The 23,358-nt window shown below is 40.9% G+C and overlaps 1 protein-coding gene across 1 annotated transcript; it reads left to right on the top strand.

The window, feature by feature from the left end:
* The first annotated feature begins 2,335 nt into the window (after positions 1–2,335).
* Positions 2,336–7,631, top strand: LOC308103628 (uncharacterized protein). The gene is made up of 5 exons (XM_080453713.1): positions 2,336–2,881; positions 3,941–4,140; positions 4,293–4,448; positions 7,303–7,456; positions 7,578–7,631. The coding sequence occupies exons 1-3, from the start codon at positions 2,407–2,409 to the stop codon at positions 4,371–4,373; spliced, it is 756 nt and encodes a 251-aa protein (XP_080309839.1). The 5' UTR covers positions 2,336–2,406; the 3' UTR covers positions 4,374–4,448; positions 7,303–7,456; positions 7,578–7,631.
* Positions 7,632–23,358: the final 15,727 nt, after the last annotated feature.

A 23,358-nucleotide genomic window follows, 5' to 3' on the forward strand; every position in this document is an offset into this window, starting at 1 on the left:
TCTCTCTCTCTCTCTCTCTTCAATCTATTCCGATTCTCTCTCTCTCTTTCTCTTCAATCTATTCCGATTCTCTCTCTCTCTCTCTCTTCTCTTCAATCTATTCCGATTCTCTCTCTCTCTCTCTTCAATCTATTCCGATTCTCTCTCTCTCTCTCTTCAATCTATTCCGTTTCTCTCTTCTCTCTCTTCAATCTATTCCGTTTCTCTCTCTCTCTCTCTTCAATCTATTCCGTTTCTCTCTCTCTCTCTCTCTTCAATCTATTCCGTCTCTCTCTCTCTCTCTTCAATCTATTCCGTCTCTCTCTCTCTCTCTCTTCAATCTATTCCGTCTCTCTCTCTCTCTCTTCAATCTATTCCGTCTCTCTCTCTCTCTCTTCAATCTATTCTCTCTCTCTCTCTCTCTCTCTCTCTCTCTCTCTCTCTCTCATTATTATGTTCTTTTAGAAAGTGAGCAACAGCAACAGTCCACCTGGCCTATTCCCATGGATTGGATCTACCCACCTCACCTGCTGTCATTCCCTCTCAATCCATAATCACACCTGCCCTCACTCACTCCTCATTAGTCTCTCTCTCTCTCTCTATTCCCTGGCCCCGCTTATCGCTGCTTGCAGCTATATTCTTTCTTTATTTTTGTTGTCTTTTTTTGCCCCTTTTTTTCCCCTCCTTTTGTTTATGTATTCATTTTCAGCTCCTCCTAATGGCGTTGTACAAAATTGTGGAGTTCCTGGATATTCGGTAGGGATTGTGAGCAGCAATGGCTTAATGAGGACTCATCAATGACTATGTGGCCACCTTACAATGACCCCAGCAAAATCAAGGCAGCTTTGGTGACGCATGATGTTCCCATGTTCACGTGGACAGTGTCAAGGATATTTGAACATTAACATTTGAAATGAAGATGTTCTTCTGCTTGGGGCTCCACCCTGCTTTAGGAATGGTTGCCTGCTAGACACCCTGTCTCCTAACAGAGACATTTGCATTCTTTTGTTTCACTTCACATGCTAAGGTGACAAATTAACAAGTCTGCCTGGATGAGCCGAGTGATTGGTGTCCATGTGGGCCAGGAGGGGCTGTGAGAATTGTTTGAAGTCACTTGTATAAAACCTGTAACCTTTCAGTGTGTTCCTTGAGTTCATACTGCTGGCTGTTCCATACATTTCTTGTCCTGCTGAATTGTAAGTTTGAGTCTCCTTTTTGATATCAGAAATATATCACCAATTCTTCTAAAACTGTGAATTTGTCTGTGCCTTATTTTGTCTATTCTGTTTGACTGAGTTCCCATTCAGATTCTGCCTAGACATTTGGAAGTCCCGCCGTTGCTATTGGGCTTGGATTTTGCTGCGGCGCGGTGTTTGACTGTACAGTGGGGGGTAAGGACAATCTTTTACTGTTCAGTCAAGCACAAGCGGTAAGTTCTGGTGAAATCTGTTTGGGTAGCTGGTATAAGGCAGACTATGGTTCAGTGGTTTTGGAGTGTGTTGGTGGTGTCTTTGTTTGTATTGTTTAGTGTTAATAGACATTCAGACTGAAGGATATAGTATATCGCTTCATATTGATAGAGAGGTTTAGGTTGTGGAGAAGTTCTGACTGTTGTAGTGTAAGCATTTTCATTAGGTAGGTTGATTCAGCGTTTTGCCTTTTTGTAGTCAGATTCTGCCTAGACAACAGCACATCAAATCAAAATTTTGGCAACAGCAGGTATTTTTTTTCTTCCAGATTTGGGAGCCATTAAATTTAAAGGGCCACTTGAGCCATTTTCGACGCATCTTCATATAATTGGTCCTCACCATTATAAAATGGTAGCATTTTGTCAACAGCCCTTCTCTGAGAGACAGACCAAGTAGACAAACATGGTACCATGTTATAATGAGCATTAGTTAGGACCAATTATATGGTGATTGGTTGAAAATGGCTGAAGTGGTCCTTAAGTGCTTAATCGATAACTTTTTTTATTAAAGCATTTCAAAATAATGTACTTATTTGATTATTCTTAAAGTAATTGCTATAACTACTAATAAAATAGCTGATAGTTCATTGCCTAAATTGATGCAAAGCGTGACACTTACTTTGTTTCTTACTGACACTTTGTTTCTTACACTTATTTTGTTACATTACAGTGGATTATGAAAAGGCAAGGTCTAAAGCCAAAAAGGCAGAAACAAGTTTGATTATTGAAAGTGAACCAGAAGAATTGGATTGCAGTCAATTTCGTATTTTTTTCTGGCTGTAGTATGAACCAGTCATTCAGTTTGTGTACTAAAATGCATTCTTAGATAGTTGCTCCTCATTTTCCACAGAGCTACTAAACGCTACACTGAGCCTGAGCGTGCGCCACCAAAACGGTCCAGACAGTCTGAAGTTGTAACAGCTGCAGTCGTACACCAGCCACCAGTCCCACCACCACCAATGGGTTTGCTGTCTTCAAGTCACCGTGCATCAGCGAGTCCCCTGCCACTGGAGAGTCCCCTGCCAACGCCGAGTCCCCTACCACCGGCCAGTCATCTGTCAACCGCGAGTCACCTACCACAGTGGGCCAGTCACCCGTCAACGCAGAGTCACCTACCACCGGTCAGTCACCTGTCAACGCAGAGTCACCTACCACCGGTCAGTCACCTGTCAACGCAGAGTGACCTACCACCGGTCAGTCTCCTGTCAACGCAGAGTCACCTACCACCGGTCAGTCACCTGTCAACGCCGAGTCCCCTACCACCGTGGGCCAGTCACCTGTCAACGCCGAGTCCCCTACCACCGGCGAGTCACCTACCACCGGCCAGTCATCTGTCAACAGCGAGTCCACCACCGGCCAGTAACCTTTCATCTGTGAGCCACCTTCCACCTGTGGCCGTACCCCCTGCTGTGAGGCGTGCTCCATCAGCAGCAGGTATGTTTGATAGCCCCAATAGATACATAGGGAGACAGGAATGCCCACAAACGTCACATCTGGATTTAGCATGGTTCATGTATGTTTACGTCTGCAAACAGTTTGTTTCAGGACTACCATAATGTTGAATTAATCACTTGGACTAGCTTCCCACACAACACACTTTAACAGCTAACTAAGAATGGCAGCTTCCATTGTAAAATCTGTAGTTTACAAATGTAACCCAAATGGACTATTCGTGTCTATTGCATTATAATGGTTAAATTAACAGAGGATTTTACATTGTAGCTCCGTCCTGTTAACCCATTTAGACTTGAGGACGATTCTGAAAACGCCTTCTAAATCCTAAAGCCACGTTTATGTTTCACCGTTGCGACACGACCTAGGCTGGAAAATAGCAGATCTGCAAGCTCGCAGCCCTCATTCGACACGCGCTGCGAGCTTGCAGATCTGCTATTTTCGGCATCCAACTCTGTCATATGGTGAAGTATAAAGGGGGCTTTAAGAGTGTCAGAAATGAATGAGGTAGACATGTTCCCAGATTGAAAGGTATAACAGCATGTAGGTTATCCCGGTCTGAATGGGTTAAAAAGGTACTGCTCTAGCTCCGTATTCTTTACCATGGAGGATAGTTTAGGATTTGGCTTTTGTATAAATCCCTGCACGGTAATGGCACATCATCAGACGGTAATGGAATTATGCAATATTACAGGAGAGGGTGTGCTTTACCGTGATTATCGGCACAGCATTGCTGCAGGAACGAGGCAGAGCCGATTTCCGTAAGCAGCGCTGAAGGACCCGGCACAGCTGATATTTATATTATACTGATATGTATATTTGAGCACGGCCAGGTGTGCTGTCATGCTCGTTTGAACACTGCTAGCGAGCCCATTTCAACCAATCAGAAAGCTCGGTCGGAACAACCTGTTGTTTAATTGATAATCATATCTATAGAAAATGATATCCGATGCCACTCCCCAGATAAGAGGTGCTGATGATGCTATGCTGTGTGTTAGAACAGTTTCTGTTCAGTTTCTAATTATAGTTTTTCCTTCTCAGGTATTGACAGATACTTAATTAACACGCTAGAAGAAATTAAGGAGAGGCTGACAACACTGGAGAAGGCAGTGGCAAATATCTCCCGCTCAAATCAAGCAGAGATCGCGTTGCCTGATGACATCACATTGCCCCTTCAAACCAACGAGGACATGGATGTCTTGGAGCAAAGAATTGAAGACCATCGCTGTCGGAAAGATTTGGTATATAAATAAATGATATTGTATGCTATCTAAAATGTTGTCAATTTTATAATCACTTAGCAATTCTACATACAGTGGCCCTAACCTTTCTATCATTTGTTTTTACCAAAGGCAATAATGTTTTATTTCCTGTTTATTTCACTTCCTGTCAGATTGCCTATCTAGGAGCCATTGGTGGGTGTGATGTCCAGGCTGCAACAAGAAGGATAATGGCGACATTGGCCATTCTCTAGCCAAACAATTCAACTGGAACGGCTCAAATCAAAAGAGACCTTTTCAGTCCCTGAGACTAAAGAGGGTTGTAACCGGTAAGTCTAAATAACTCAATTCAAAATTGATCATTTTCACCCTAATCAAACACCTACTCATTTGTTAGTCAAACTCGTATTTGAAGTCAAATTCAAACACTTATGGGAAATGTGTTTACTTATTATAGAGCAGTGGTTCGCAACCTTTTTACACCAAGTACCAAGTACACTATTTTTCAAAAATAGCAGATCTACAAGCTCTGTGAGCTTGTATATCTGCTATTTTTGAATGGCCAAAAGAAATAAAAAAAATGTGATGCGTTCCCGGTCTTAAAGGGTTAAGAAATCAACTATTTTCAGTAGGCTACATGTGTTTGGTTGTAAGATGCCGTTTGAAATGGGTTTCATGTATGAATGTCTATCATACCATTATTATCACACTATCTGTAGGCTACTCTGCCCCACTCCAGTTCTGTTGAATCCCAGTTTCCGCGTCATATTAACTGGGTTATTGTGCCATTTAATCGGCACCAATTGGTGCTGGGAGTGATTTCACTGGTGCTCCTGGAGCAAGTGTTCTGTGACGTGTGACCCTACACATCCACCACTTCAGTTTATACGTGCTGCTGGTCCAAAGATTCCAGCCACGATTGCATCATTTTAACTGTGCTGTTTATTAGTATCTCGCCATTGTTTAGCTTGTTGTGATCCTTGTGATTGTGATACCAAAACACTCGCCCCAAAACAGTCGCCCTGGCGGTATTCACCTTGTCTTTCTAAACGTAACCTCAGTAAACTATGCCTAAGCTTAACCTTATTCCTAAACTTAAAGGTATCATGACATTCATGTTTACACCACATTCAGAGTCTTTGTCCTGGTCCTTCAAACGTGTACAAAAAGTTTTAACTGAAAATTCTACTCCAGTGATTCACTGTAGGTGTTTTTGTCTCACATTTCTAAAGCCTTTTCAACTGCAATGAAAAAAGAAATCTTTGCCTGCGGGTGTCGCTGGTGAGGGATTTTGCCTGTCAATCATCGCCTCTGCTCTGCCCCCCCCAAAGGAAAGGATAGGGGAGGGGAGGGGCGAGGAGGAGAGTAGGCGGGATTAATCGACTGTGACCTCACTGTCGAAGGGCCAAGCTCAGATTACTTTTCAGCCTAATTATTCAGAAAACCCCAGACCACAGAAAATCCACTGAATGTTCAAAGTTCAGATTTTTGTGGTGTAATTGAGGTCATAAAACCCCAAAAAAAACATAAAAAATAAAAAAAAGTTTAAATGAATGTCATCGAACCTTTAAAGGACAACTTTGTTTTTTTACAACCAAGGTTTATGTTTTAGATTGTAATTAAAGTAAATAAAAGAGTGTTCAATTTTTTTAATTCACTGCTTTCGATAGTTTTAGCAATTTTCGTGATCTTTTTTACAGTGGGCGGGGGCATTCTGTCCGGTGGCTAAATATGTCTTTTTTTTCACAATAACCGTGTGTTTTCTTTATTATTATTTACAGTAGCTCTCCTAGCCCCCAATAACTCACATCTGGCCAGCAAAGACCACAGGACCTTTTTTATTGTGTAAAAAAGGCATTTTTAGCCACCGGACAGAATGCCCCCGCCCACTGTAAAAAATATATAAACTATAGAAAGCAGTAAATGAAAAAGAAATAACACTCATCTTTTATTTACTTTAATTACAAGCTCAAATATAAACCTTGGTTGTAAAAAAAACAAAGTTGTCCTTTAACCTCAGTAAAACGGTGCCATAACCTTATTATAAGGTGTTTTGGGGCGAGTTTTCCAGTTACCATCGCGGCCGCATCGCTGACACAAAGCCAACATAAACACGGCACTGACAACATATTAATATACAGGAAAGCAAAACTTGTTTTTAAAGGTATCATGACATTCATGTTTACACCACATTCAGAGTATTTGTCCTGGTCCTTCAAACGTGTACAAAAAGTTTTAACTGAAAATTCCACTCCAGTGATTCACTGTAGGTGTTTTTGTCTCACATTTCTAAAGCCTTTTCAACTGCAATGAAAAAATAAATCTTTGCCTGCGGGTGTCGCTGGTGAGGGATTTTGCCTGTCAATCATCGCCTCTGCTCCGCCCCCCCCAAAGGAAAGGATAGGGGAGGGGAGGGGCGAGGAGGAGAGTGGGCGGGATTAATCGACTGTGACCTCACTGTCGAAGGGCCAAGCTCAGATTGCTTTTCAGCCTAATTATTCAGAAAACCCCAGACCACAGAAAATCCACTGAATGTTCAAAGTTCAGATTTTTTTGGGTGTAATTGAGGTCATAAAACCCCCAAAAAAACATAACAAATTAAAAAAGTGAAAATGAATGTCATCGAACCTTTAAAACCCACTTCCATATCTAATGTATCATATTCCATTTTCCATATGGTAAAGTTATAAATAATTCATAGAAGTATTTCAAATGTAGTATATGTTTTACATGTTTTTATATTATTTTATATCTCAGTCCCCACATTTTCTTTTTTGGGGAGGTTGCTCTGCGTACCACCAGAGGGGGCCTCGCGTACCACAGGTTGAGAACCACTGTTAGAGTATTAGAAAACAGGCAGTAGGGTTAAAAAATACACTTATGCATAAAGAGTTGCGATACAATCTTTGAAATAGCTAGCAAATAGAAATTGCATAGCAAGTTGCTGTTGGTTAAAAACCTTGTATGTCTATACCATGACTTTTCAGGAAATGGAAAAAACAACTTGTGTTCCAGTAGAGTTGTTATTTAGTCTTAAGTAGGGCTTTCATCTACAAAAACAGAACAAAAAAAATTTAAAAGTTGAAGGATCTTGATACAAGATATGCCCGACAGCAACGAATAAGAAATTGCTTACTACAAAAATAATTGTTTCATATAAGCCTATTTGTTTTTATGTTTCAGAGGCTGTAAGAAAGTGCCGCATTCAGCCTAGTCCTCTGGAATCGGATGTGGAAAAGGAGATAAAGGTGTGGCTGCGGAATTCGCGAGACAGAGCGGGTGGACGAAAGGAGCGATTTCACCGTCAGCTGGTTAGCAGTGAGGCCCCAGTGGAAGAGTAAGCTTTGACAATGAATACTTAAGTATAAATATGTAGGCCTATGTATTTATATATGTTAAAATGTATAAAAGGTATGTATTTATGTATGTTAAAATATTTTTTTAAAATATATTTCCAGGTGACTGGAGGTTGGAGTGGGTGACCGTTGCATGACTGATGGACACGCCGTTTAAAAAAGAAGGCCAAGCAACCAGTGGTTCAATGTAAGATTTGTGGGATTTAAGTCAATGAGGGACAATCACCTGCTTGTGGGCAATGAGAGGAAACAAAAGGAAACAAAAGGCACCGAAAATACAAATGAATAAGAGCTCCTCTTAGGGCTGACATTAGCTCCTCTCTGAGGGGGTGACTGTGTGAGAGATTGACATTGGCGTCTAAAAGCTACAGATGTGCCACCTCTCCTCCTGACTGAAAAGCCTTTGTGAGAGGGGTGTCCCAGGGCATCCCTCCCCAACCCCAGAGGAGACGCCACGATGGGATGAAAGGGAGGACAGAGGGAGAGAGTCCACCGTCCATTCTTTTGTTCATCTGCTGTCTTTAGCTGTTCCGCCTCCCTCTCTTGACAAGCTTAGCAGTGCCTCCCCCACTCACAGGTGTAATGACCATCACCATCACCACACAGACAATTCCTCACTTTTCAGCAGGGGCACTCGAGCCCCACACTCCCATGACCTGAACCTACTTTTTAATTAGTACAGCAACAAGAGCTCAGTGAAGCAGTGGCTTGATGGCACACTTGTGACTGAAAAACAATTATATCCATCTGCATTTTGTTCCCATCTGTAGCTTAAATGTCACATTGTGCACCCACAACCCACAAACTGCTGAGTGCTGAACCACATACATTTTTCATATGCTTGCAAGATTGTACCTTAAGAACAAATACATTGTGCTAAAAAAGTTCAAGATCATTCAAGATCCCGAATCCTCAGTAGCTTTTTCTGATTGCCAAAGGACACCATCCAATCCCTAGGATAGTGATTGGATGGTAGTGAGGTGTAGCATAGTTACTAGTACAAAATGCACCACAAGACCTACTTGTCATTTTATTATACACCTAGATTCTTAGGATAAAAGAACATATTAACATACCCACACACACACACACCACATTGACTGTCGCCTAGGATTTTCCCTGAAATTAAGCCACCCTATGAGATTACTTGTCAGTACATGGTTGCACCTTTAGGACAGAGAAAGATCAACATGATTGAGCGAAAAGTCGTTTTGAGTTGTAATAGGCCTAATGCCTGTTATATCAGGCATTACAAAATTATACTCACTGTCTAAGTATATATATATAATACACGGTCTAAGACAAAGTCTATTTCTTTTGGTGTATTAGGTTATGTGATGTGGTCCTCCTGAGAGAACAGTTGTGTGTGCCGATGCATGCAAAAGCACCACCAGTCATCTGTGAGCAAAAAATACATGAGTGTACAGTATATTTTATTTACACTACCCCATGTTCATCACATAGGATCTTGTGTATGGGTAGATAAGAGTAAACTTATTTTGTTCTGGTTCCTCAGACATTGTAGCAGCAATAATAGTAATATTAAAGGTCAACTTATATACAGCCACAGGGACACCACAGACCACACACTATTATCTGCCATCAGTCTGCAGCTTAATTAAATCAGATTTAAGATTTTTTTCTGTTGTAGGATATTGTCGCTTAGCGAAAATGACGATCTACAAGCTCACAGTGTGTAGCGGTGTGTTGTGAGCTTGTTGACATTTGCCTATGACATGCTCTAAATAGGGACGGCAGGTTGAAAGTGGTTAACTTAAAAACTATTTTATGTGTATTTAAAAAGAAGAAAATGTACCTGTTGGGTTCTATTACATTGTTGTAGTGTCTTCTATTGTGTTACACTGTGTTCCATTGTGTACTACTGTATCCCATTGTGTTGTACTGTGTTCTATTGTGTTTGTTTATTTGTGTTGTACTGTGTTCTCTGATATTAATTACTGGGTTCTCTGACATTAATTGCTGTTATATTGCATTACATAGGGTTTACAAGTTTCTGATTCCATAGCAACATAAACGGAACAGTATGTGTGCTGGCAAGAAAAAAACAGACCACAGTTATAAATAATAATAATAATAAACTTTATTTGTATAGCACCTTTCATGACATGAAATGCAGCTCAAAGTGCTTTACAGAGCAAGGATACAATTACAGTTAGAACCAATTTAACAATAAAGCAAACAAAAATAAAATAAAATAAAATAAAAGCAGTAAAATGCAGTAAAATGCAGTGGCCCTCGCCACTACACAACTACAACACAAATGGATATAACTTAAATGTAGTGACCACTGTCCTCTACAACACAGCTAAAGAAATATCCACACTTCACACAATTGCCAATATTACATGTGTACCTTGTGTACCTTAGTAATATATCTTCACACAATTGTCAATATTACACCTTAGTAATATATTTTCACTTAGTAATATTACACCTTAGTAATATATTTTCACCATGTTTACCACGTGTGGACTAGCCCAGGGGATCTGCTAACTTATCACATCCAAACCACACACCGTACACCCCTGAGAATGATATCGGGGTTATACAAGATATATAGAATAAACATAGACAAAAGGATCTGCCCTGGAGGGTCCACAACGTGTCGACGTGCTAAAAATAAGATAAAATAAAAGCAGTAAAATGCCTTGACTGATAAGATAAGAAGGAGTTGTATATTTGTTTTACTGTATTCATGGAATAAAGCAAACATTAAATCTGACATGAAATGACTGCATATGTCTAATAGATTTTAGATTAATGGAATATAGGTATTTTGGTGTTATAGTTTAATGGGGCTGAGTGAAGGCTTCCTGAGGGCCAAGTGAGGGCTGAGTGAGAGCTGAGTGAGGGCTGAGTGAGGGCCAAGTGAGGGCTGCCCATGCAGGGCCAGCACTTAGGGCCCCACACTTTGCCAATGAGCAAGCCCTCTGGGGCCCTGTGTGGGCAGCCCACGGTGGGCCCTTAGGCCAGCCCTAAGTGGCCAGTGCAGGCTCGCTTGCAGGGTACGGTCACAAGCAATGTGTTTGTACCACACAGTAGACTGCATTACTCATAAATGACATGAATGACTTTACTGTAAGTAGAATGTAAATAGCTTGTAAATCTCTGTAAATAACGTTTTAAATTATTTATATAACACTTCCCATTACTGCAATATGAATTGAAAACATGAATTGAACCATGAAATACAATAATGAAATATTACTGTCCTTATGAATTGCTAGTATGAACCGTAACACACACATGAATTGACATGTCAGAATGCTTCTCTAGAGCTTGCATAAAGATAACAAAAAACAACAGAGAAGCTAACACAGAGGTAAATGGAAGCTAGCTGTAGCTTAGCATAAACAAACAGCATGATGCAACATTAGCCCAACACCAAACAATTCTGTATTGGGGAAATCAAGATAACCACAAGGCTACAAAATGCACAATAAACATCCGAAATCATTGCAACTAAGGTACTCACAGATGATACTTTTCAAAGCACATAAGAAAGGGTGAAGGTACACTGTAGCTGAGCAGCTGCTCTGTGACCGCATGTCATGGAGTTTCACTTGAGAATGGAACGATACATAATATTACCCTAGTGTCCACTAGAGGGCACCAAAACACAAAGTTCAGTTCTGAAAGGAACACGACAACTATCAAGTTTGATAGTGTATTGGCCAGAGCATCTATTATTTGAGGATTTGAATGGTAAGTAGGGGCAGGTATAAATAAGATGTATCTTCTTCCTGCTCCTTTTAATTTATGGAGAAAAGTAAATTGATGTGATCATGTAAACCCCATAATGAAATAAAAATGAAATAGTATAATATGGTATATTTTGATGCCAACACTTTTGTACTATTTTCTCAAGTAAAATATACGATTACTTTCCAACACAGAACAAACAACAAGGTAAATAGTCACACACATGAAATACAAATAGATCTGTTCATGTGTGGAGTGTGTGTTCTGGGCCCTGGGGTCCGTCTGAGGCTCTGAGCACTGAGCAGGACAGTGTGTTGATGTAGGAGTATAATAATAAACAGTAACACCTCCCTTTTGTCTTGGAGTGGAGAAACACCTCCTCCCACCTAGCTCTCCTCCAGTTAACTGCAGTCAGTACCATTTCAATGTGAAAGGCTCATAACAAAAGACACCGTGGTGATGATCATCATCAGAGATATTTACATAGACACAAGTTTCAAAAGGTTAGTATACTGGTATGTGAATAAAATAAAGTGATGATCTGTGTTGTTAACATTCTTCAAGATTATTCCCACATCTAAACACATTTTTTGTAAATTGCTGATCTACAAGCTCACAATGCACCACGCTATTTTCAAATATCTTAAGTATAAAACAGGTTATAGTCTGGATTTTGATGCTATATGAACCACTTTGTTGACTGCTCCCCCTTTCCCCCTCTTCACAACATCTACATCTTGATCAAATTAGCTGAATGTAAAAGCTCACATAGTGTTGAATTGCAACGCATTGTGAGCTCGTAGATTGCCTATTTTCTGTGAATGTTTGCCTTTTATGACATGCCCAGAATAGGGTTGCTAGGGTTCATGTGGTTAGCACATTTTGCTGGGGTCCCCCTGAAACACGCCAAACTAAAGGACCCCTGTTTTTTATGAAATTTGAAGACTCTTTAGGGTGTTGAGAGTGAGACAATACTGCTTTGGTGGAGTGTTTACTAATGAATGAAATTGTTTCAGTTATTTAAATGTTGAATTTCTTCAACTACCAAACACATGAGATGCACCAAACAGAATCAGTATAAATCATGGTGTCTCCAGTTAGTTCTTAATTTGCCATATTGTAGATCAGTGGATCTCATTGTAAGGTTTTGGGACCTCCAGGGGTCCTTGACAGGGTTCCAGCCAGGGGGTCCCCAGCTAAATGATTGATAGTTAATCTTCATCATTCCAACATATTCAACTACAAACAAGATAACCATTTTGAATTTGATCAGAATTTCACTGTGATTTACATAGTACATAGACAGTAAAGGTATTATGGACCGGCAATATTGGACTGAATCATTCATATCCTTAGATTTGGGTTCCAGAGATAACCATCTTGTCAAATGGAGTTATGTGGTCTAATGCAAATCTAATGTGGGGTCCTTGAAATTTGAGTTTGAGAATCACATGTAGATCAACAACAACCAAGTCTAGATACTAGAATATGTAAATGGGGGGGATACTTGGAGACAATGACACACCTAAAGTGTGTGTAGATTATCTGTGCTGTGCCAAGGGGGCCGGCCAGACACATTTAAAATGCAAATAGCCTAAGACAACAATAAGGTATAGTGTGTGTGTGTGTGTGTGTGTGTGTGTGTGTGTGTGTGTGTGTGTGTGTGTGTGTCAAGCTCCGCCCCCTTAGCAGCCTCAAGTGAGACAATAAAAGCTTGACCTTCATTTCAGATCAAACACACAACTCACAGTGAGGGAGGACAGGCTGTCTTTCCACAGCTACAGGAGGCTCTATCTTCACTTACACACCGCTTCCACCAAAAACACGTTGACCCAGAAGTAGGCGTGTGAGTGTTGTGAAGGAGGTAAAAACGTGTCAAATGGAGCCTGTACGGCTGAAAATAAATGAACACATGACGTCGGTGGGAGAGGAGATATTGCGTGTTTTGGACAAACAGCAGCGTGGTGCTGATGTTTGTTGTGTGAAGCTTGTCAGAGTGTTTGTGTTGGAGCGCCTCAATGCGGCTGCAGAGTTCATGTGCAACCTCTTCCAGAGAGAGATAGAGACACTAGAAACTCTGGAGAAACGAAACAAACTGCTGGACATCGATATGGATATGGACATTGATCTACACACTGCAGGTATGTCTGTTACACACACAACGTCAAACTACACACTGCAGGTATGTCTGTTACACACACAACATCAAACTACACACTGCAGGTATGACACGACGTTTGCATGGTGAATCATGGGGATCATTACTTGTAGATCAATAGACCATTCATTAGGCGCTGTTTTGATGACTGAGTTTAACTTCCCCCTCCACACACTTATTCTCACACACCTACTTTTAAAGTTATATATATATATATATATATATATATATATATATATATATATATATATATATATATATATATATATATATATATATGAGACATCACTAAAGGCCTAGTCACTAAAGTAAATTATCATTTTCGTGCTGTATTCCTTCATTCCAGATCAGTGTGTGGAGTCCAGTCTGCAGGTGAAGATCAGTTCTCCAGCCAGGACTGTTTTTATTAAACAGGAACTTGAAGACCACCTTGAACAGGAACTTGAAGACCACCTGGATCTCAGTAAGTTTTAAGCACTCTTTATTTATTTTATTGGTGAAAGTGGGCCGGTACTGAGGGTGTACCTCAATACGATGGTTCGGTTGTAAAAGTATTAATGGGTTCACGGAAGCTGTGCAGTTAATTCTACTTCAGTATTAACTAGTCAGAAGACTCACTGATCTAACATTTACAAGTAATTACTTTATAAAATAATAGGGACCGCCTCTCATTCAGCTCGCCTCACATCTTCTATGAGAGCTGCAATGTAAACAAACCACAGCCACATTATTTTCAGCACAGAGTGCAGCAGAGTTTATTTACAGCTGAAGTTCTTCCAACTACTAAAGACATAAAACAGGAAACAAAGGAAAGAGCAATTAAAATGCAATTAAAACAGCTGAGTTTTTTTAGCCAGTGTGCAGACTTTATTTTTATTTGTTGAACTTGTGTTTATCCTGCACCTGGACACTGAAGTGGATGAATGTGCACCAGCTTTTCATAAAGCAGACGGAATGATATCATGTTAAGTTATATAGAGTCTCATTGTATCTTTTTTTCCTAGGCTTCCTGCTCCCCCATGTGTGTAAAGAGGAGGTTTCCCCTGAAGAGGAGTGGAGCTCCAGTCTGGTCCAGAAAGAATCAAAGTCTCCAAAATATGAGAGGAGTCCCAGTCTGGTCCAGGAAGAACCACAACTTCCACTGATTAAAGAGGAACAAGAGGAGCTACTTCAAAGACCAGAAGAGTCTGGTGGGTCAATGTTGACATTACTAGCAGTGAAAAGTGAAGATGATGATGAAAACAGAGACACAGAGCCTGTAGCCAGCACCTCAACTGAACACATGAAAACACAAGCTGATGTAGAGGACTGTGGAACATCACAACCAACTAGTGATGACCAGCTCCTCTCTTCACACTCTGAATCAGACACTGAAGACAGTGATGAGTGGGAGGAGACTAGGGGAGATCAGTCAGCTTTAAACACACTGAAATCACACAAGACACAAACAGAGTGTGCCAAAATGTTTAATCAAAAGGTACATCTGATTCACACAGGGGAAAAGCCCTTTGCCTGTACAGTTTGTGGTAAAGGCTGTGTTAGCATAAGTGATCTAAAAAAACACATGATGACTCATACAGGCGAAAAGCCCTTTACTTGTAAAGTTTGTGGTAAAGGCTGTGCTGAGAAGGGTAATCTGAAACAGCACATGAGGACTCATACAGGCGAAAAGCCCTTTTCTTGTTCAGTTTGTGGTAAAGGCTTTGCTCAAAAGGGTGAACTAAAAAAACACATGATGACTCATACAGGTGAAAAGCCCTTTTCTTGTACAATTTGTGGTAAAGGCTGTGCTCACAAGGGTAATCTAAAAAAACACATGAGGACTCATACAGGCGAAAAGCCCTATACTTGTACAGTTTGTGGTAGAGGCTGCGTTCAAAAGAGTGATCTAAAAACACACATGAGGACTCATACAGGCGAAAAGCCATTTCCTTGTGCAGTTTGTGGTAAAAGCTTTGCTGGAACAGGTAGTCTAAAAACACACATGATGACTCATACAGGTGAAATGCCCTTTTCTTGTACAGTATGTGGTAAAGGCTGTACTCACAAGGGTAATCTAAAAAGACACATGAGGACTCATACAGGCGAAAAGCCCTATACTTGTACAGTTTGTTGTAAAGGCTTTGTTACCACAAGTCATCTAACAAGACACATGAGGACTCATACAGGGGCCTCTAGCCTTTAGTTTTAGCTAGTCACACACACGCATATATGATCATTCAGTCTTATCCATGATGAAAATGAGTATGATACTAAAGTAGAGGCATTACATAATCTGCCAATATATAAAATAAACATTAATAGTATCTTGTGATGGATTTTTATTTGATCTTGTGTATGGATCTCATTTTCTATTCAAACATGATGGATTATTATTTTATTTTTTACATTTACTTATCTTTATAGCATTATTCCCTCCAGCTCATTTACTTACTCAGTTACTGGTCGTACAATATGAGCATCACTGTGTCTGTCCACGTTTGTCAGGATTTAACAAGTCATATTCATTCATATGCATACAATAATTATGTTCATTGATATGCAGTAAATAATGGTGCGGTAAGTGCTGACAAACTGCTGGGTTTGTGTAGCTGTTCACTGTGTGTTGACATGTGTGTTGTTTAGATTGTTACAATATCATAGTACATACTATGGTAGATGCCAGGGAGACAGTGTATATCATCACTTAGTTCTATTACATGTTTATATTCTATAGACTGTTGTGTCTTTATAGAGGTGTTTTATAAACTCAGATCTGCTTTTATCCCTTGGGATTTTGCTTAAATCATTAAGGTATTATTAAAGTGTCTGCCCTGTGCTTAAATCAAATATATATTCTTTTGAACTGGAAACACACGTCTCTGCTCCTCTTTTAAACCTGACGCTGAGTATTCTGAACTGTGAATGTTGTGGTATGCTCTGAGTGAAACTCCCAGGGAGGCGTAGTCTGGTATTCTGTTCAATTAGAATCAAGAATCTTTATTTGTCACACTCATACATGGCACAAACAGTGGAACTGTTACAACACGATAAAATACCAGATAATAATATAAAATAAAAACATAACACTTGGTGAGAGAAATAAAGGTAGAGGCAGTTAGAACAGCAGTATAATAAACCTCTTAAAGACAATTATAACATATTTTTACATATTTGTCACAAATGTGCAAGTCACAGAGCAGAGGCTTTATATCTGGTGTGGCCGTCATTTGCAGCAAATGTGCAAATGAAGAAGGAGGCACACACACTTATATATAGACTTAAGAAAAAAAATGTCACTCTTCTGTTCACCTTTTAGATCTCTGAAATACCAGCCTACTACCTCCCTGTGTTATGTGGACAACAACACATCACCATTCTGTCAGACCCAAATTACTTGGGATTTTCTAGAAATTAAGTGGAGTCAAAACTACAACATTTGTCTAAGTATCAATACTTCATATTCTAGTTAAAGGTAGGGTAAGTGATTTTCTTTGGTTAAAATAAGTGTTAAATATCTCTATATTCTGATAGTAATCATTGCTATAGAGTGTTTGTTCAGTATTAGGAGTCTCCTTGTCTCTCCAGCTCTTTATAAAACAGAAAATGCATTTTCGTTTCAGTTTCAGTTTCATTTCCAATTTTATCCAATCAGGATAGAGAACTCAATCAGGATATAGATTAAACAAGTGAAATTGGAAGTGATGACACTAAGAAATGAGCAGGCAAAATTGGAACTGGAACACTATAAAAATGAAGCTTAAAAATTGGTACTTTCTCCTGATTGGCTGAGATTTTGACACCTACCGGAAAATGTATTTTCTGTTTATTAAAGAGCTGGAGAGACGGGGAGACTCCTGTTACTGAACACTCTATAGCAATGATTACTATCAGAATATAGTGCTTTAACCTTTTAACAAAATACTTTTTGTTTTAACCCAAAAAGATCACTTACCCTACCTTTAAGTACTTAAAACTTTGATAAAACGTAAAACATCATACTTAAAATAAAAAATGACATACTTAAAACGTCATACATTAAAACAAGAAATTCAATAGAAAAATATAGCTGCAAGCAGCAATAAGCGGTTTCGAGGGATAAGGCAGAGGAAGGAAGAGGCAGGCAGAGAGAGCGAGAGAGCGAGAGAGAGAGAGAGAGAGAGAGAGAGAGAGAGAGAGAAAAAGAGAGGCAGTTAGAGAGAGAGGGAGAGAGAGAGAGAGAGAGAGAGAGAGAGGCAGTGAGAGGCAGTGACAGAGAGAGAGTGAGAGAGAGAGAGAGAGAGAGAGAGAGAGAGAGAGAGAGAGAGAGAGAGAGAGAGAAAGAGAGAGAGAAAGAGAGGCAGTTAGAGAGAGAGAGAGAGAGAGAGAGAGAGAGGCAGTTAGAGGGAGAGAAAGAGAGGCAGTTAGAGAGAGAGAGAGGGAGAGAGAGATGCAGAGAGAGAGAGGCAGTTAGAGGGAGAGAGAGAGGCAGAGAGAGAGAGAGAGAGAGATAGAGAGAGAGAGAGAGAGAGAGAGAGAGAGAGAGAGAGAGGCAGTGAGAGAGAGAGAAGAAGTGAACATGCATTAATTAACAAAGTCATGATTTTTGTTCAGAAAATTATATTTGGACTGGTTAAATTGGGGTTTGAACCAGGGACCTATAGACAGTGTAAAGGATAAGGATAATTCCGTTAACAGGTCCGTTCATGAAAGTCCTTGCGGTCTTGTTTCCAATGAGGGCCTGTGAGCAATTAGGGGTTAAGAGTCTTGCTCAGGGACAGATTTCATTTCATCGACACATTTGCTGGCCTGGCCTGGAATCGTACCTGGGGCAACCAGGGCCTCTGGCTCTCCAGGCGGGCTCACTAACCACTCAGCTATGGCCGCAGTACTGACTGAGCCATTGGATAGACAGAATTGGATTTCATATGTGGTAAGTTATCATTGGGTTGCTTATTATATACATACAAGCTCATAACGCGTCACATTGTAGATCGGCTGTATGTGGTCACTGTAGGTGTTGTATTAATAATTACAAGTAACAAGTAACTAAAGCTGTCATATGCTGTAATTGTAGTAGAGTAGAAGTAACACAAATGGAAAGTAAAGTAAAAGTACCTCAAAATTGTACTGTGCTTTGTAAGCACTTGTATTGGTACTTGAGTAAATGTACATGTACACTTTTCAGCACCATTGAGTAGCCAATGACTGACAGGCTAGGTATCACCAGGTGCACTAATTGCTAGAGTGCAGAGGGACATGGGTTGATATTACTGGTATTAACTCAAAATGTATATATCACACAGCTTAGATTTGTTTGATTAAATCGGAGAGTGATGTAAAAAAAATCTGAAGTGTAAAAGTTGCACGTTCATCAAATCTCAATGTATATTGTGTCTTGTGTCTGGGTAGCTCAGTTGGAAGAGCTCTTGACTCTGAACCGCAAGGTCATGGGATCAAATCCTGGCAAAGGCAACACTGCATATGAGTAATCTGGTTCCCTGGTGTATAGAGTATTGTTACAGGTATAGACTCATTTGTTTGTTAATGTTGCTACCCTTTAAATGGCCATGGCCAATAGCGTGGCATTGGGCGCTTAAAGTTAAATATTCGAAAAACTAAACATTATTTCAAAGAAAAAGCCACCAGGCCACTAATGAGTTGTGAGTGAAGACAGGTGTGATTGGTGATGAGTGAGAGCAGGTGAGAGGGGTGGATCCAATCCATGGGAATAGAGGGAAGGTTGCTGACTAGATGACTCTTTGACAGGGATCGAATCAGCGACCTATGGACTCACAGGCTGCCTCTCTTCTCATAGAGACACACGGCCGGAAGCGGAAGGCCTACAAATCCACGCCCACTTTTGACACTCGGGGTCCGTTAGAACGATGAACTGCAGCTCTCAATGCAATATCTATGAGAGGCATTGTAAAATACCGTCATTTCACTGGTTAACTACTGAGGCTGTAGCGATTTTTTTTGTGTTCTAATAATCTGTCCCATTTGTTTAATTTGTCCTTTTTAATGTCCCATATCTTTCATCTCGATATACTACCCACAATATACTATAATATACTCCATCAGTATGTCAAAACCGCTAGCATCGGAGATCCAGAGTTTAAGTGGTCACATGGTATATACGTCACGGACGCATCCCTTGAGGTTTTCAATACCCAGAAAACTGGCGAAAGTGGCCGTTTTCAATAGGTTTTGATCATTATCTCTGGAACAGAAGGTCCAATCTGCTCAGTTCAAAGCTTGTTGGATGCGTGACTTTGAGGACATTAAGCACGCAATGACACATTTTCGGGTTATTCTTTTTTTTAGGGGAGGCGAGATCTTAGTTGGGCAGGCGACCGCCTCTCCTGCCTCTACAGTGGGTAAGCCACTGGTCGGCGCTCGTAAAGACAGTGATGTCACTGAAATGCCTGTCTGCCGTTTACCCTCTGCTGTGTTAGCATTATGGGTAACTTGTTAAAGTGGCAAATTAAATGTGAAACACATCAACTATTAAGAAAACAAGAAGATATGTTGACAAAGACACTCATTTGGAAACATATTTTTATTTCAATCAATATCGTCTTCAGTTAACACATTGACTGCCAGAGGTTTTTCTATAACAGGATCAGCCAGTGCCAGGAATTTTGACCATTCTGGCTCATATTTGAGGACTCACAGATTTTTTTGTGTTATGACTATAAACAAATGGAATATCTCAAAACGAAGCTTAGAATCTCTTCTTTCATCTGAAAAAAAAGTGAGTTGATAGCATGTTCCGTTCTTTAGCTAGAGGTAGTTGAATACACCTTGGTTTCACCAAAAACAGACCTTTTTCTCTAGATTCAGAGTTATTAGCGTTTTAGTAAAAGGACACACTTTAGATGCATAAAATGATTTCAAAAGTCTTTGACATTTATTTTGCGCCTTCATTGACATCAGTCATGTAAACAATATTTGTTTATAAAAGAAATATGCTTTAGATTGTACATTTATCGCTCTGTTTCACTCCAAAGTGAATGAACATGAACACTGAAGTGACTATTTTCAGTCGATTTTTTTTTTTTTTTTTTTTACTATATAATAAAATATATAATAATCATTCAAAGTTCAACATCAATAAATGGTGCAATTAGTGCAAAATAAATAAATACAAATAAAATCTTTGCCTATAAATCCAAAATAGAAAAGTGGCAGGTTGAACAAGTTTTTACTATTCAAACAATTTTTCAACTCCAGTTATATACATCAAATAATAATAAATAATAATAATTCAAAGTTCAAAGTGCAACATCAATACATTGGTCAACTTTTTGCCCAAACTTTTTGCCCCAAAGTCAAAATATCAAGCTACACCTGTATTCATAGCAACAAATAGCAGATCTACAAGCTTTTACTGAGCTTATAGATCAGTGCATGGTGAGTGAGGTTTGCAGGTAAATAATAAATCATTCAAAGTTCAACATCAATAAATGGTGCAATTAGTGCAAAATAAATAAATACAAATAACATCTCTGCCTATAAATCCAAAAGTTGTAGTGGCAGTAGAGATCAGTGCATGGTGAGTGAGGTTTGCAGGTAAATAATAAATCATTCAAAGTTCAACATCAATAAATGGTGCAATTAGTGCAAAAATAAATAAATACAAATAACATCTCTGCCTATAAATCCAAAAGTTGTAGTGGCAGTAGCAGCCGTTTGCCCCACAGTCAAAATCTCAAGCTACACCTGTATTCATAGCAACAAATAGCAGATCTACAAGCTTTTACTGAGCTTATAGATCAGTGCATGGTGAGTGAGGTTTGCAGGTAAATAATAAATCATTCAAAGTTCAACATCAATAAATGGTGCAATTAGTGCAAAAATAAATAAATCCAAAATCGAAAAGTTGTAGAGGCAGTAGCAGCCGTTTCACTACAAAGGACAAAGTGCAAGTCATTTCAAACTAAATATAACTACATAATAATAATTCAAATCAATAAGTGTGCAATTAGTGCAAAAAAAAAAATGTGTGTGTGTGTGTGTGTGTGTGTGTGTGTGTGTGTGTGTGTGTGTGTGTGTGTGTGTGTGTGTGTCTCTCTAATAATCGTCTACTGAGTGGTACCTTGCGTGACAGTAACCCACGCACAAGGGAACACGACAGGCATGGCATTCATATCGTGACTCGCGCCGTTCTTTTCCCTCTGGTGTCGATTTTGATCTGGAACAGACCCTGCACCGCCTTGAATTATACTTTTTTCCCGGAGTGGGTGGGAACGGTACGAGAACATGGGCTCCAATGTCTCCATCCAGCCTGTTCTCCGGGTCCTCCCAGGGTGCCCTTGGGTGGGGGTGGTAAGCGGGTGGGGCATCGTCTTCCTGAGGAACAGGGTGATCCTCAGGAGGAGGGGGCCCATTCCCATCCTCCAGAGGAATGGCCTCTTCCTCACCCCCTTGCTCAGGGGAAGGGGGCCCATTCCCATCCCCCTGAGGAAGGTCTTCACCCTCTTCCTCAGCCCCTTCCTCAGGAGGCGGGGCTTCAATCCTACCCTCCTGAGGAGGGGCCAAACCGCGACGGCGTCCCAGGGTGGTCCAGGACGTGGCAGCAGCCGTGGAGTAAGTGACGAGGGTTTTATAGATGCCATCAGGATGCCTGGCCTTGTAGAGGACGAAGGAGTTGAACAGCGATATTTGGAACAGGTAGGCTACGAACTTCTTCGTCCACTTTGTCGTCTTCCTGGTGAAGTGGTAATAGGCCAGGTTTTGGTCCAGCTTGTCGACCCCCCCCATGTAGGTGTTGTACTGGACCACGCACACTGGCTTTTGAACAGCCACTCTGTCACTGTGGCGTCTCTGCCTCTGGTTCACGGTCACCATCTCATCCTGGTGGCACGTGGTGATCATAGTGACGATTTTGCTCTCCTTGGCTCGCCATGCCGTCACCATCACGCCGTTGTGGTGACTGCTGATGGTTGACCCGAGGCCCAGCTTAGCCTTGGTCACGGCCTTGATGGCTGGTGGCTGCCCTCTGTTGCATCGGAGAGTACCGCACACGTGGGTCCCTTTCCCCAGAAGTTCAAGGCACGAGTCCACCGAATTGTACAGATTGTCCATGTAGAGACGGTACCCGTGATCTACAAGGTCACACAGCAAGAATGTCACTGTCTCACGCAGGGTAGACTTGTTGCTTCCAGCACAGCACGGCTTCATGTGGTAGAGGTACCCCGTCTGAGAGTCGCACAGTATATAGGATTTTATTCCATACTTTATCGGCTTCATTGGGTTGTAGACCTTGAAGGACAGGCGCCCACGCCAGGACAGCATGCCCTCGTCAATGCTGATGTGCTGGCTTGGCAGGAACATCTCCTGGAACTTCAGCGTCAAGTAGGTCAACACTGGGCGGATCTTCCTCAGCGGGTCTCTCTCGTTAGGCTCAATGGGCTGGGGGGTGTTGTTGTCCATGAAGTGGAGGTAGCTCCAGATCAGCTGGTACCGGTTCCGCGCCATGACCTTGCTTAAATATGGAGTTGCCAGGGGCTCAGTAGTGGTCCAATACATGGGAACATCAGGCTTGTGAATGATCCCAGTGAGGAAGAAGAGGCCAAGAAAGTTCTTCAGCTCTGTCACTTTCAGCGGTTGACGTGGATTCCAGGCATTTTCTCTGGAGTAACGCAGACCACTGGGAGCCCTCTGACTCGCATACCGGTTGGTCTCGTCGCAGATTTCCTGGAGCAGCTCATCGGTCAGCAGTAGCTCCAGGAAGTCGACCGGTTCATCTGACTGGAGATCAGCAGCCCCATTGCGAGGCCCCGGAGTCCCAGCAGGGGAGAAGGGGATGTCGCGAGGCTGCCAGTCGCCAGTGTCAGACCACACCCGAGGAGGAGCTGCAGCCTTACGAGGCCTGCCACCTGTGAATTATAGAAATAGATAATTACCATAAAATATATTTTTGTATTTGTGTGGTTTACGTTGTGGCGGTGGTGCATGACTTTATTACACTTAGAATGAATGAGAACACACACACACACACACTATAACAAGTATAAATCAGGCATTAGTCTACCCCCA

The sequence above is a fragment of the Gymnoscopelus braueri genome (assembly GCF_963280865.1).
Source record: "Gymnoscopelus braueri genome assembly, chromosome: 16".
Lineage (NCBI taxonomy): Eukaryota > Metazoa > Chordata > Actinopteri > Myctophiformes > Myctophidae > Gymnoscopelus > Gymnoscopelus braueri.